Source organism: Budorcas taxicolor, chromosome 13 (genome assembly GCF_023091745.1).
Source record: "Budorcas taxicolor isolate Tak-1 chromosome 13, Takin1.1, whole genome shotgun sequence".
Classification (NCBI taxonomy): Eukaryota; Metazoa; Chordata; class Mammalia; order Artiodactyla; family Bovidae; genus Budorcas; species Budorcas taxicolor.
This window is the reverse complement of record NC_068922.1, coordinates 73,796,939-73,813,635: the sequence shown is the minus strand read 5'-3', so window position 1 is coordinate 73,813,635 and position 16,697 is coordinate 73,796,939. Positions and strand designations below refer to the sequence as shown.

General features: G+C 42.9%; 1 protein-coding gene across 1 annotated transcript in view; it reads right to left on the bottom strand.

Annotated features, from left to right (window-relative positions):
* Window positions 1-16,697, bottom strand: part of LOC128058095 (trophoblast Kunitz domain protein 1-like) — a 62,468-nt gene that overhangs the window by 41,172 nt on the left and 4,599 nt on the right. The window contains 5 exon segments of the mRNA XM_052650457.1: window positions 11,873-11,971; window positions 13,189-13,260; window positions 14,357-14,440; window positions 14,938-15,036; window positions 16,234-16,305. Of these exon segments, the coding sequence (XP_052506417.1) occupies window positions 11,873-11,971; window positions 13,189-13,260; window positions 14,357-14,440; window positions 14,938-15,036; window positions 16,234-16,305 (426 nt within the window).

Sequence of the window (16,697 nt, the reverse complement as noted above, 5' to 3'; positions counted from 1 at the left end):
ATATTAAGAATATTATCCATATGTTGATCATGACTGGACCTGGACATTAATCCATGAGTTTATAATACTAATATCTGTACATGTATGTAGTTGAAAAGAAAAACATGAAGTCGCTCAGTCATGTCCAACTCCTTGCAACCCCATGGACTGTCGTCTACCAGGCTCCTCCGTCCATGGGATTTTCCTGGCAAGAATACTGGAGTGAGTTGCCATTTCCTTCTCCAAGAGATCTTCCCAACCCAGGGATTGAACCTTGGTCTCCCACACTGTAGGCAGACACTTTACCGTCTGAGCCACCAAAGCTTCCAGTATAAAAAAGAAAGTGTAAAGCCACCATGAACTCATGGAGGAGGCTTGGAAGAAAATCCCCACTGTGTTTACTTTGTTTATGTCATGCACACGGGAATAAAGGAGTATTGAGGGAATAATGATACCATGACTTATATAACAACTATTAATTTGGTCTTCTAGCCATTTCTGGACCAGAGCACCTAAAACTATTGGATTTCCTGAGAGTTACCTGCAGCAAGAGAGTTTTTCATGATGTGAGGGAGGTGACTAGCAAAGCCTCAATCTAAACTTAGAATGCAGGTTGGTTGCCTGGGTAACTAACACCTGATTTGGTGGTTGAGTGTTTTTTATTTTTAAATTTATATATTTTTTAATTGAAGGATAACTGCTTGACAGAATTTTCTTGTTTTCTGTCAAACCTCCACAAGAATTGGCTGTAGATATAGGTTTTAATTCCCACCTTCTGCTTTTCCCTGACTCCAAACCTCAAAACAGGCTAGGGTTTGAAGGGTGAATACCTCCCAAATGGCTAAAAATTTAATGAATCCTGATTTGTGATGAAGCCGCCACAGGAGTCTCAACACAGCAGGTTATTCATGTTGCTTTAACGAACTGAGATCAGGCTTACCTGGCTAATGCAACAGCCTGCCCAGGGGCCTCTGTCTCTGCCCATGCCCCCTAGAGGCCACTCTCCACACTACAGCCACAGGATCCTGTGTCAGAGTGAAACATACCCAATGGCTCCCACAGTGACCCCTAGCTTTTCTGAGAGTCAAATTCTGATTCTTAAAATTCTACAAGCCTCTTCCTGACTTGTCCCCAGGGCCTCTCTGTCTCATCTCCACTCCCCTGCCCCTCAACCCTCTCAGCCTCAGCCACTCTGGTCCTGGCTGCTGCTCAAACACTCAGGCACAGTTTTCGAAGACTCTGCTCAAAACCTCGTTATCACAGAGCATTTCCCTCACCCATGCCAGCCACCTATATCCCTATCACTTTCTTTCTTCACAACACTCAAAAACCTAGCATAGGATTTTCCCCAACTTTGTTGTGTTTCCCTCCTTTATTGTGTGTATATTATTTTACTATATATTTTTAGAGCTGTTTCCCTACTCAAAAAAAAAAATCTATGCTCTCAGTATCAAAAAGATATATTTTGAAAAAATATATCTCCAAATATATTTGGATATATATCTCCAAATATATTTCCAAAAGACATTTAGAAAAATATGTCTCAGGTAAATGACTCTCCTATTTTGTATTTATGCCAAGTGAACCATCATTGAAGAGAGTGGATAGAGTAAAATTCCTATTAGTTGCTATGATGGTGAGTCCTGTCTATATAATTATGGGTGTAACTGTCATTTATATCATTATAGGAAATTCAAATGTACTCTCATAGGGGAGCAAGGGGAAGGGCATTGACTCGACTGATATCATATCAGCCTGGGAAAAGCAGTTTTGGCCCCAAGAGCAACCTCATCAAAATACTTCATTTCTTCCTCTGCCTGCAGTTGCTTCTGAAGAGAAGACCCTCAGCTGTCACTCAACTCTCTGATTAATTTCATCACAGAGGAATGATCAGTTTTTGATATATATGGATTTCTTTTTTTTTCTTTATTTTATTTTTTAATATAAATTTATTTATTTTAATTGGAGGTTAATTACTTTACAATATTGTATTGGTTTTGCCATACATCAACATGAATCCACCACAGGTATACATGTGTTCCCCATCCTGAACCCCTATCCCTCCTCCCTCCCCATACCATCCCTCTGGGTCATCTCAGTGCACCAGCCCCAAGCATCCAGTATCATGCCCTGAACCTGGACTGGTGATTCGTTTCATATATGATATTATACATGTTTCAATGCCATTTTCCCGAATCATCCCACCCTCGCCCTCTCCCACACAGTCCAAAAGACTGTTCTATACATCTGTGTCTCTTTTGCTGGTATGTCATGGAGAAATGTAGGTAGGTCAGCAAGTCGTTCAGACTAAAATGTTTTGGTGGAAAATGGACACCACTGATTACAAATGTGTAAATTCTTTGCACTCGTGATTGGTAATCTTTTCAAAAAACTAGAGAAACCTGGTGCCCCTGCCCTCATGAAAAAGCTGTAGATGGGAATATCCAGGAAGCACAGCATGTACATGGTAGGATGAGGACAAGACACATTCTGCCACAACTCTTTTAATCAAGTCCATGATTCTGCCAGGAGTGCTGAAAATGTAGAGAACTACTGAAGGCTTCTGAGAGCCCTGTTCAACATGATATAAGCCTCTGTCCCTGAACCTCACCCCAGATATAAATGGAGGAAAAGAGTAAGTCTGCGTTTTGTCCCTGACACCTAACATGTGGGCTCTCTGCCAAGAGCAAACAGTTCCCACACTATCACTGGGCATCCAGGAATCAATTCAATTCTGACACTAAATCCGCAGAGGTGACCAGGCCCCACAGGGTGAGGGTTCCATTCCTGAAGACGGCCCATGATTCGCGTGTTGATCACAACTCTGGGATACCTTACACGTGTAACCAGCTCGATGTAAATTCAGAGATTCCTTAACCAGCTCTCATGTTGAACCAGTTATCAGAACCAGACACAGAACTGGGGAACTTTAATTATGGTCCCTTGTTATTAAAAAGGATAAAACTCTGATATAGCAAAAGTGAGGAAAAGCATAAGGCAAAGAGGGAATAGGAAATGTTGAGCCTCCATGCCATCTCAAGACACTCCTCCCTTACAAACACTTGATTTATAAACCATCTGAAGCTCTCTGAATCCAGTTTTCATGGGTTTTATTTGTGGGTTTGAGGTAGTCTCTTTGACTGACTTTGGCCATTCTTCATGGAACTCAGTGTCCACTCTCTCTTCCCCAGAGGGACAAGGGACTGATAATTCTAACGCTCTAATCATCTGATGGCATGTTTGGAGTCCAGGTGCACTTAGAGGCTATCTAAGGTCTGATCCTTCACAGAGTTCATTATGTATAGAAAGCCAATGAATTCCAAGAGTTTCCAGAGTCCCAGGCATGAAACGGGACAAGGATAAAATATGGATCTTTTTACTATTCTAAAGTGATGTTTAGAGACAAGATAGAGACTAGGAACAGACAATCTCAGAGATGAAGTTAATGGCTTTGTAAAATGAGTGGGATATTTTTATTAAAAGCAGAACACATAATGATACTTTTGGAGAGTCAAGGAATGTCTCTGCAGTCCAGCTGCTCACTTCCCAGAAGAAATCCAGAGAGGGCTGGTAGCATTCACCACACCCTCTTCCTGCCCCTTCCATGGACTCACTTCCTTTCCCTCCAGTCTGCAAAGGAGAGGTGAGCTAGACCATGCTCTGGGCCTGTTGCTGGATTTGACCCCTGGAACACCAGCCACCATGGTGCCCAGGAGGATGAGTGAGGCTGCAGAAATGCAGTCTGCTCATGTTTTTGGCCTTGTAAGAAGGGCGTCTATAGAAAGATGGTTGCTGATAGATCTGTTTACACCCCGGCTGATGGGTAAGAGCAGGTGAGAAGGAGGGGAGTGAGGAAAGAAGGATTTGGGGTCAGTCATGTACAATGGGTAATCTCCCCACCTTCCATTTCCTGCTTCTGCCTGTGTGCCTGCTCAGTCATTCAGTGTGGTCTGACTCCTTGAGACCCCATGGACTGTAGCATGCCAGGCTCCTCTGTCCAGGTTCTGTCTGCTCAGGGAAAATGACCAGTGATTTCAGTCCTCAAACTTGACTGTGTCAGTGGTCTTGTGAAAACACAGAATGTGATGCTACAGGTGGAAATTTGTCCGATATGGTCACACAGGAGCATCCCAGCAGCCAGAGCCATGCACGGCACGTTATGGATGGTGCAAGGGTGGATGACAGCAGACTAAAGGACTGCTAGGTGACCAGCCGTGTGTTAGCCCAGTTCCTCCTTTACAGCCTCATTCACAGGTCTTCATACCTTCGTGTCAATGCTCCCCCTCTCACATTAGCCCCACTTACTTCACAAGAAGGTATGACACTGGTAACTCTCCTGAAACCACTGCGGCAGAATCTCTACTGGAACACACAAGCTCTTTAACTGTCACTGGCCCAGGCAGTTGTTGAGCTGGGGAAAGAGCATCTCCATCTAGGACACAAACCCTGATATTCTGGGTAGAAATAAAGCAAAGGGAGTGGGCAGAAGGGAAGCAGAGACATAAACATGTTTCTAGACCATGACCACCCACTGTCCCTCCCTGGTTTTGCCAGTAGGAGAGCCACCTGCCAGAGTGGACCTCAGGGGCCAGAGTGGATCTCAGGGACCTTGGGAGATTACCTACTACCCATCCAACCCCACCACAACTCTTCCGCTGCAAAGTTAAAGTCCTTTGAAATAATAATGATGAGTAATTATAATAATTCACACTTAACTACATTGTCCAGAGAGTCAAATAAAGACAAGGAGGGGTGGGAAAGGGGCTGGACTAGAGTAAGATCAATCACTGAAGCAAGAGGGCTTTCGGCTACCTCTAAGGAAGAAGGAGACCGAATTGGAATTGGGACGATGACTCCACTCTAGCACTGGGGCCGTTTCCTGAGCGTGAAATTCTAGAATATGACACTACTATACTCAGTGTTATTTCCTCCTTCCTTTATTACAGTAGACATCACATTTAAAGAGCAGTCAGGAGCAGAAGAAAATAAAATGCTGTGTTTCAAGACAATTTATTTTAGTCTGTACTGGTCAAAGCACATTAGCACAGTGTTCACCATGGTTCTCAAAGTACCCAAATCTGGACATTTCTAATGTAGATATCACCTTCCCCTTTTTATTAAAAAAGAACCTGTATCTCAGGGAGATAAAATGACTTGCCCAAGATGGCAAAACACAGTGAGTTACTGAAGCCAAACTCTTTTCATTAATATCAGGTCATTTACATTACACTGTTATACTAATAATTATTAAAAATTAAATAACATATATTATAGCGTTACTCCTCTTCATGGGTCACTGCCTTGTTGTGGCAAAGGGGCTTGTGTAACTCGATGAATCTATGAGCCATGCCATGTAGGGCCACCTGAGATAGATGGGTCATAGTGGGGAGTTCTGACAAAACGTGATTGACTGGAGCAGGGAATGGCATACCACCCCAGTATACTCGCCACGAGGACCTCACGAGTTGTATTAGAGGACAAAAAGATATGACCCTGAAAGATGAGCCTACCAGTTTGGAAGCTGTCCAATATGCTACTGGGGAAGACCAAAGAAGAACTACTAATAGCCCCAGAAAAATGAAGCCACTGGGCCAAAGCAGAAACGATGCTCAGCTGTGGATGTGTCTGGTGATGAAAGTAAAATCTGATGATGCAAAGAGTAGTCCTGCATAGGAACCTGAATGTTAGGTCCATGAATCAAGGTTAATTGGACATGGTCAAGGAGGAGATGGTAAGAATAAACATTGACATCTTAGGAATCAGTGAACTGAAATGGAAAAAAAAGTTTGAATTTAATTTAGATGATCATTTCATCTGCTACTGTGGGCAAGAAACCCATAAAAGATATGGAATAGCCCTCAAAATCAACAAAAGAGTCTGAAATGCAGTACTTGGTTGCAGCTTCGAAAATGACAGCTGTAACTGGTTCGTTTTCAAGGCAAGCCATTCAACATCACAGTAATTCAAGTCTATCCCCCTACCACCTCTGCTGAAGAAGTTGAGGTTGTTCAGTTCTATGAAGACCTAGAAGACCTCTGATAACTAACAACAACAACAACAAAAAATGTTCTGTTCATCATTGGAGAATGGAATTCAAAAAGTAGGAAGTCAGGAGATACGTGGAGTAAGAGGCAAGCTTAGCTTTGGAGAACAAAATGAGGCAAAGCAAAGACTAAATGAATTCTGACAAGACAATGCATGGCCATAAACATTACCCTTTTTCAACAACATAAGAGATGATTTTACACATGGACATCAACAAATAGTCAATAATGAAATCAAATCAGTTGTGTTCTTTGTAGCCGAAGATGGAGAAGCTGAGTAGAGTCAATAAAAACAAGACCTGAAACTGACTGCGGCCCAGATCATCAGGATGCCATAGCAAAATTCATGCTTAACCAGAGGAACTGGGGGCAACTGGATCATCAAAGAAGCCAGAGAGTTCCAGAAAAACATCTACGTCTGCTTTATTGACTATGCCAAAGCCTTTGACTGTGTGGACCAAAACAAACTCTGTAAAATTCTTCAAGAGATGGAAATACCAGACTGCTTGACCTGCCCCTTGAGAAATCCGTATGCAGGTCAGGAATCAACAGTTAGAACTGAACATGGAACAACAGATGGTTCCAAATAGGAAAAGGAGTATGTCAAGGCTGTATATTGTCACCCTGCTTATTTAACTTATATGCAGAGTACATCATGAGAAATGCTAGGCTGGAAAAAGCACAAGCAAGATTGCTGGGTGAAATATTAATAACCTCAGATATGCAGATGACACCACCCATATGGCAGAAAGTGAGGAACTAAAGAGCCTCTTGATGAAAGTGAAAGAAGAGAGTGAAAAAGTTGGCTTAAAGCTCAACATTCAGAAAACTAAGATCATGGCATCTGGTCCCATCACATCATGGCAAATAGATGGGGAAACAGTGGAAACAGTGGCTGACTATTTTTCTAGGCTCCAAAATCACTGCAGATGGTGACTGCAGCCATGAAATAAAAATATGCCTACTCCTTGGAAGAAAAGTTATAACCAACCTAGACAGCATATTAAAAAGCAGAGACATTACTTTGCCAACAAAGGTCCATGCAGTCAAGGCTATGGTTTTTCCAGTAGTCATGTGTGGATGTGAGAGTTGGACTGCAAAGAAAGCTGAGCACTTATTGCTTGCAGACTTTTGGATCGCAGACATTCTGACTGGTGTGAAGTGGTACCTCATTGCGGTTTTGATTTGCATTTCTCTAATAATGCGTGATGTTGAGCATCTTTTCATGTGTTTGTTAGCCATCCATATGTCTTCTTTGGAGAAATGTCTATTTAGTTCTTTGGCCCATTTTTTGATTGGGTTGCTTATTTTTCTGGAATTGAGCTGCATAAGTTGCTTGTATATTTTTGAGATTAGTTGTTTGTCAATTGTTTCATTTGCTATTATTTTCTCCCATTCAGAAAGCTGTCTTTTCACCTTGCTTAATAGCCAGGACATGGAAACAACCTAGATGTCCATCAGCAGATGAATGGATAAGAAAGCTGTGGTACATATACACAATGGAGTATTACTCAGCCATTAAAAAGAATCAGTTCTAATGGGATGGATGAAACTGGAGCCGATTATACAGAGTGAAGTAAGCCAGAAAGAAAAACACCAATACAGTATACTGACACATATATATGGAATTTAGAAAGATGGCAATGATGACCCTGTATGCAAGACAGCAAAAGAGACACAGATGTGTATAGCGGACTGTTGGACTCAGAGGGAGAGGGAGAGGGTGGGATGATTTGGGAGAATGGCATTGAAACATGTATACTATCATGTAAGAAACGAATCACCAGTCTATGTCCGATGCAGGATACAGCATGCTTGGGGCTGGTGCACGGGGATGACCCAGAGAGATGTTATGTGGAGGGAGGTGGGAGGGTGGTTCATGTTTGGGAATGCATGTACACCCGTGGTGGATTCATGTCAATGTATGGCAAAACCAATACAGTATTGTAAAGTAAAATAAAGTAAAAATAAAAATTAAAAAAATAAAATAAAAAAAAAGAAAGCTGAGCACTGAAGAATTGATGCTTTTGAACTGTGGTGTTGGAGAAGACTCTTGAGAGTCCCTTGGACTGCAAGGAGATCCAACCAGTCCATCCTAAAGGAGATCAGTCCCGAGTGTTCATTGGAAGGGCAAATCTTGAAGCTGAAACTCCAATACTTTGGCCACCTGATACAAAGAGCTGACTCATTTGAAAAGAACCTGATGCTGCAAAAGACTGAAGGTAGGAGGAGAAGGGGACAACAGAGGATGAGATGGCTGGATGGCGTCACCACCTCAATGGACATGAGTTTGAGTATGCTCTGGGAGTTGGTGACGGACAGAGAGGCATGGAATGCTGTAGTCCACAGGGTCGTAAAGAGTTGGACAAGACTGAGTGGCTAAACTGAACTGAACCACATGTGACTTAAATCTAATCCACATGAATACGTAATGGAGGTAACAAATAGATTAGGGTTAGAACTTGCTAACAGTGTGACTGAAGACCTGTGTTCAGAGATCCACAATATTGTACAGGAGGCAGAAAAGTAAACTACTCCAAAGAAAAAGAAAAGCAAGAAGGAAAAGGGGAGTATTTCAGTGACTTCTGGCTGAAAACATTAACAAGTACAAGCCTTATCCTTATTTTATACTAAAGAAAGCAAATCTCAGAGATGTTGAGAATTTGCCCACAATTGGAAAGATATGAAAAAAGAGCACCAGCACCCTGTGTATTCTCATTAATTCAAATACTAATACTAATACTTTTGTGGTCTCCATGCCAAACTTTACTAATCTGTGGTGAAACAGATACTGTCGGTTTCCAAATTTGCCTCCATTCTCAATCTTCCCAGAAGCAGAGCAGGAAAGCATCATCAAAGTTCCTCTGCTTGGGAAACCAGGACATGCTATGTTAGGCAGTGAATACAGCAGCTAAGTGCCATCTCTATGCCTCCATTTCCTCCCTTGATGGATTCTAAACATGATTAATCCAAAAATGTCAGCAAAATGCTAACTCAGAGTCTGGGATGCTAAACAGTAGCTTACATTTCTTTAACTGAAATATGAAGCCTCCTCCCCACATGTGACTTTAAGGATGTGGATTTCTTGGAAAAGCGGACAACTGACTCTAATACCCATTCTCCTTCTGAGGCCCAGGAGGAAAACCTGCCCCCCGGTTTGACTGAACTTAGAAGGAAGGAAGAAAAGCTGTCATGTTGATGTATGTATCACCCAGAATTCTATGTAGCTTGTGTTGTGATTAAGGAGTCGATGATGATATAGTGGGTTTGCTTCCTATACCCATTAGGGCACAGTCTCTGGAAAGGGGAACAGGAGGTGCCCACTGTCTGCAGAACAGTTAGAAGGACAACGATTTCCATAGACCCTATTGGTTAAGGTTTGTAATTACAAACAACAGAAACTTCATTCAGTTTAATTTTGAATATACATTTACTGAAATATAAACTATAGTGTTTGAAGCTACAGAAATGAAAATTGCTACATCATTGAGTGGAAAAGGGGGCTTTTTAAACCGAACTCTTCTCTCATTACAATGTTGAGACCTAGATGCTGGATATTCTGCCTTGGCCACGCACAAGAGGAGAAGTGATGGTGGGCAGGAAGATGAAAGTGAGGATGCCTTGAGAATTGGGGTGAAAACAAAAATCCTGTGTTACATGGCAGGCTCTGCAGTTACTCTGGTCATGAGGAATGTGCTCCTACATTTCTTCCTTGCACAAATAAATTTGAACTGTTCCATTGGTGTCAGGAACTGGGTGAAGAGCTAAGGGTAAAGGGAAAACATGCTCTCATGGTGCTGAGAACCAGCTGGATGAGACAGAATTAGACATGCTGACCAATGGAGGAAAGGAAAAGGCAGGCTCTGCTAAGGATGGTCGGGGAGAGAAAGACTGTCAGGAGACTGAAGGGGTTCAGACGCAGCCACAGCCCAGCCCTGCAGGGGTCCTCCTCGGACTTGAGAGTTTCCGAATTCACTATTTGCATGTCCTCTGCAAAAGGAAAGGAACTTGTTGAGTGCCATCAGTATAGCCCCAGAGGAGGATGGCCAACTTAATAGACCCCATATTTTCAAGAAAGTACGGAACAAGAAGGAAGTGAATTTTCAAAGCCTACATAGGGCAGTCAGAAGCAGCGCAGTCCCACCCTGGAGGGTGGCTGAATCAGTGTTCCCAACTGAGAAACTGCAGCATGTAATCAGGCTGAGATGATCACAAAGAGACCTCTGGGGTTGACCTTCTGCCATCCTCTCCCTGGAGAACTCGCTCAGTGTGGCTTTCACAGGACACTGCAGCCTCTCCTCCTGGCAGCAGCGAGGAGGAAGACACCATGCAGGGTGAATGGTGTATAGTTCCCTGAGCTCTGGCCCCTTTCCCCAGCCCTTCCCCTCCCCCTGTGCCCTGCCCCTGTCTTACTACAGGGACCCCGCCTCTTGACAGCAGGTCTTCATGCAGTCCTCTAACTTTTCAAAGTTGTTTCCATTCCCTTCACAGCCACCGTACACAAACTGCTCACAGAGGCCAGTCTGGGCATTGTAGAAGTACCTGGTCATCATGGCATTGCAGCCACCTGTTACTTTAGGCTCCAGGCAGAGGGCAGGCTTAGAAGCTGCTGGAAGGAGAGGAGCAATGGCTCAGTTATGAGGATGCTCATCAAGCTCCATACAAGGACAAAAATTAGAATCCCCAGTTTGTTTGCCATAGAGAATGTTAAGGTTGTGGAGGAATGCCAGATTGAAAGGACCATTTGAAAACCTCTTTTCTGGGACAGAATTATGAATGTTGCCAGGGGTGACATGATGTAGTAATCATGTACAAACGTATATGTCCTCATGAAGTCCCCTAAGGAGATTTGGTACAGTGCCTGAATAGCCTTAAAACATCTGTAAGGCATCCAAGGCCGTCCAGTGGTTAAGAATCCGGCTTCCAGTACTGGAGTCCTAGATTCAATCCCTTGTCAGGAAACTAAACTCTCCAGTGCTGTAGACACTAAGGCGGCAGGGCATAAATTCTTTATATTCATGACTGGTAACCTGTTCAAAGGATGCATGAAACTTGTTTCCCCTCTTCAGATGAGGAAACTGCAGATAACTTTCCCAGGAACAGAGCATATGGGTGGTAGAGTCAGGACAAATTGCTATGATGTCACAACCCATCTAATACAATATCTGATTCTACCAGGAATTCGGAAAATACAGCGCACTTGTAAGAATATCTGGAGTCAGTGTCCTACGTTTATCACTCCCGTGTACCCAAGGTAACAATAGCTCCCAGTCACGGGCCAGAGTAAGCCTGGGTTTCTCCTAACACAAATCTGTGATGTCTCTACCATCAACCTATTCCCCAATATTCCCTGGGCTTCCCCCACCCAACTGACATCTGATATGAATACCAAGCAGTCAGTACAGACCCCACAGGTTGAGCACTCAAGACTGTCCCCAGTTTAATGCCAGACATGTGGTCCCCACTTACTTTGGCTTGTGACCAAATGGCTAGAATGGGGAAGTCCATGACCTCACCTCCATCTTCAATAACTGACAGTTACTTATGACCAAACTGAGGAAAATACTTACTTGATGTTCTTAGATGAATATACATGAAACATTCACAAAGAGTGAAATGGAGGATACGTGTAGGGCAAAGGGATATGTGTGTGTGTGTGGAGATTCCATTCCCTTGTCAGCACAGCACCCTCACAATCATATTCACCACCTAGAAAGCTCTCTGAACCCAAATATTTATGCACTGTTGAGGTTTCAAGAAACAGGCTTATTGATTGAAGCATTAGTGTTTGGTCATTGATCTGAATCTCAGTGCCTGTCCCTCTTCCCTGAAGGGCAGAAACTACAAACCTTTATTCTCCTCACTGAGTGTTGAGTATTCAATCTTGAGTGTTTGGTATTCCTCTTGTGTATGGTTATCAAATTTTATTCCAGAAATCATCACCTGACCTATGAAAGAAAGTAAATTTCAAGAGTTTCAGGAGGCCTGCTTCATGAAACAGGAAAAGGATCAAACACGGGAAAGATAATAACAGTCAAAAGACAACAGGGAAAGGGCCTGGAGACTTTTGTAATATTGCCTCAGCCATGGTCCCACATCCTATCGCTCAAGGGCTCTGTTCCTTGTTTCCCTGCATTTGTCCTCTTCTGTGGTTCAAAGTCTTTTGATTACATTTAATAATACATGAACCTTTATCAATAATTATTTGATAAAGAAATATTTTTACTTGGCCAAAGCAAGTAGGTAGGCACAGAAATTTTGTCAAAGTAACACATTGGGTGGAAAATGGACAAATCTGGTCGTGACACATGAATAAAGTCTTTCCATTCATAACTCATCATCTAATCGAAGAACTCTTGTAACATGTTTCCCCTATACAGATGAGGAAACTGCAGATGACTTGCCACAGGACACAGCCTTGTGAGTGGCCATGTCAGGACAAATTACTCTCATGTCAAAACCCATTTGCTACACTACTGATTGGCTAAGAACTTGAAAATACAGAGAAATGGTGAGAATTTCCAGGTCCAAGGTCTTACTTTCATTACTCACCTCTCCCCAAGGCTCTCCTGAGCCCTAAAATCACATGGGAGGGTGAGTCTCAGCTTTTTCCTGACACCGAATACTTGGTTTTTCCACCAACCATCCAATTCCCAACAGCCAAGGGGCAGCCCGCTGTAAACTGGCATCTGATACCATATCTGTGGGGTTAGTGTCGACGCCACAGGTTGAGTTACAAAGACTGTTCTGAATTCAGAAGCCAGCCGTGTGGTCTCACATTATCATGCTTCTGACCGAGTGACTGAAAGTTGAACTTTCCGTCACCCCAACTCCATGCTCAAAAGCTCAGTCGAACCAGCGACCAAACTCAGGAGACCTTTTACTCACTGTCCTCACTTTAAGTTACAGGATAAAATCAGAAACAGTGAAATGAAGGAGACGTTTAGGCCAACGGGGGAGTGGAGGTGAGAGGAGCCTTCATGCCCTGGTAAGCACAGCACCCTCACATCGACATTGGTTCCCACCTCATAAGCTCTCTGAGCCAACATTTATGGATTTTTACTGAGGTTTCACTCAGTAGGCATAAGTATTGAATCATCAGCCAGTGGTACTGATCTCAGTCTCAGCGCCCTCCTCTCTCCCCATAGATAAAGAAAATTCAAACCTCTAATTGCTTTATTGATTATTTCAGCCAGTCCTGTTAGTATACCGGCTCCCTTTTCGACAATCTTGGTACCTATGAAAGAAAAGATGCCAAAATTTTCAGAAACATTGGACCATGAAACAGAACAAGTTTCAAATAAGGGGGAAAAAATCATAGGAAAAGGTGGACAAAGGAAAAGTCTTGGAAAATTTGCTAATATTGTACCAGCCTTGGTCCCACGAGCCCAAGGAAGCAGGTAGAGAAATCTTTTCATGAATCTATCACAAAGGAAAATGACCAAACGTGACCTGAAATGCGAAGGAGTAGTTTCTTTTTGTGGTTGATAAAGGTTCAAAGAACTCATTTAGCACTGATCTACTGTTCAGATGAGGACAATAGATGGCTTGACGGAGGACACAAGGCATGGGGGTGATACGGTCTGAAAAAGACACTTCGCTGTCCAAACCCACTTGATATACTATCCTCTTCGGCCAGGAACTCTGAAAATATGGACAAATGCTGAGAGCTTTGGGGTGCAGTGTCCTACCTTCATTACTCCCCTGTCCCCAGGACTCACCTGAGCTCCCAAAGCATGGGGAGACTGAGTCTGGGCTTCCCTGACACCAAATCTGTGGTGTCTCTAGAAACAACATGCAATTCCTCCAAACACCCACTGGGTGCCCCACAGGGCCGTTTAATTCTGACAGCAAATCCAGGGAGTTAGTATAGATTGTGCAAGTGGAGGGCTCAGAACTATCCTCAGTTCAGATGCCAGCCATGTTTTTCCGAGTCACTCCTGATTTGACAAAGTGTCTAAAACTGGGAAGTTCCATTACCATGTTGAATAACTCCATGTTCAATAACTCAGTAATCTGATGACCATACTCAGGAAGACCACTCACATAAGAATGTCAGATTTTCATGAAGGATGAATCTAGGCACAGAGAGATGAGAGAGTAGTGCAAGGCAAAGTGGAAGTGGAGGTGTGGGGAGGCTCCATGCCCTAAAGACCACAGGACCCTCACATCACCGCCGTGTGTTACCACCCCAAACGCTCTCTGAATGCCCACATTCATGGATTCTTATTGAGGTTTCATTAAATAGGCATTGTGATTGAATCATTGGCCAGTGGTGCCCATTCTCAATCTCAGTGCCCTCTCCTCTCCCCAGAGTTGCAGAAAGTTCACACCTGTAGCTACAACATTGATGATACTTGTAACCACATCTATTACTGAACGCTTCTCAGGTCCCCTTCTGTGGCTTGTCTCCACACCTACGAGAGACAGGAAATTCCAACAGTTTTAGGAAGCCTGGGACATGAACCAAGTAAGGATCAAATATGCACATTAAATCGTAGTCTACTATGAACAAGGGAGGGAACAAATATGGATAATAAATAATAGTCACAAGGGGACATGGGAAAGAGCCTGGAAACTTTCTGAATAATGTCTCAGCTTTGGTATCAGGAGTCATCCTACACAGGACTCTTTCTTACATTTCCTCCAGAACATTCATCCCAGGTATTTTTAATTATTTTTAATGAAAAAGGAATACTCATTATTTGACACCTAAATATTCTTTCCTGTCTAAAGTAACTAGTTAAAGAAAAAATTTTAGATGGACACACCTTGGAAAAACATGCACAAAATTCACCATGAAATATTTATTCACCGTTGAGGTGTCAAGAAATAGGTTTATTGATTGAAGCATTGGTCATTGATTAGAACCTCAGTGCCCTTCCCTCTTCCCTGAGGTACAGAAATTACAAACCATTATTCTCCTCACTGAGTGTTGAGTATTCAATGCTGAGTGTTGGCAATTCCTCTAGTGTATGGTTATCAAATTGTATTCTGGAAATCATCACCTGACCTATGAAAGAGAGTAAATTTCAAGAGTTTCATGAGGCCTGGTCCATGAAACAGGAAAAAGATCAAACATGAATGAGATAATAACAGTCAAAAGACAACAAGGGAAAGGGCCTGGAGCCTTCCTCCCACAGGCTACCCCACAAGGGCTGCGTTTCTTGCTTTCCCTCCAATTGCCCTCCTCCGTGGTTCCACATCTTTTGATTACTGTTAATAATACAGGAATAAACATTATTTCATAAAGAAATATTTTTACTCAGCCAAAGCAGGTAGGTAGACAACTATTTTCAGATTAAAACATTGTGGTGAAAAATGGAGAAATCTGTTCGTGACACGTGAATAAAGTCTTTTGGTTCATAAACTCATCATCTGTCCTAGGAACTCATGTACATGTTTCCGCTGTTCAGATGAGGAAACTGCAGATGACTTGCTTCAGGACACAACCCTGTGGGTGGCCTGGTCAGGACAATATACTGTCATGTCGCAACCCATTTGATGCACTATTGATTGGCTAGGAACTCAACAACACAGAAAACTGGGGAGAGTTTCCAGGTCCAGGGTCTTACTTTGACTAGTCACCTCTCCCCAAGCCTCACCTGAGCCCTCAAATCACAGGAGAGGGTGAGTCTGGGTTTTTTTCCTGGCACTAAATAGATGGTTTTTACACCAACTACCCAGTTCCCAACACCCAACCAGCCGCCCACTGTTCACTGACTTCTGATACCATACCTGTGGAGTCAGAGCTAATGCCAAGGTTGAGGTATCAAGAATGCCCTGACTTCAGAGGCCAGCCATGTGTTCTCGAGTTATCATGCTTCTGACCAAGTGACTAAAACTTGAAAATTCCCTGACTCCACCTCCATGCTCAAACACTCAGTGGAACAGGTGACCAAACTCAGGAAAACTCTTAATCAAAGTTTTCAAATTAATGTCTAGGAGAAAACTCAAAAACAGTGAAATGGATGAGAAATTTTTAGGGTATGGGAGGAGTGGAGTAGGTGGAGCATCCATGACCTCTTGAGCAGAGAACCCTCATCTCAGGACCATTTGTTCCCCCTTCCTAAGCTCTCTCAGCCAGTATTGATGGATTTGTGCTGAGGTTTCACTCAACAGGCATAAGTACTGAATTTTCAGCCGGTGGTGCTGATCTCAGTCTCAGTGAGTGCCCTCCTCTCTCCCCACAGGTACAGAAAGTTCAAACCTTTAATGGCTTTAGTGATTGTTTCAGCCAATCCTGTTAGTATACCAGCTCCCTTTTTGACAATCTTGGTACCTATGAAAGAACAGATTTCAAGTTTTCAGGTATATTGGACCATGAACCAGGACAAGTTTCAAATATGGAAAATAAAGTCATAGGCAAACATGTACACCCATGGCAGGTTCATGTTGATGTATGGCAAAACCAATACAATATTGTAAAGTAATTAGCCTCCAATTAAAATAAATAAATTTATATATTTTTTTAAAAGTGGACAAAGGCAAAGGCCTGAAAAATTTGCTAATATTGTACCAGCCTTGGTCCCACGAGCCCAAGGAAGCAGGTGGAGAATGTTTTCATGAATCTATCCCAAAGGAAAATGACCAAACATGATGTGAAATGTGAAGGAGCAGTTTCTTTTTGTGGCTGGTAAAGGTTCAAAGAACTCATTTAGCACTCACTGATCT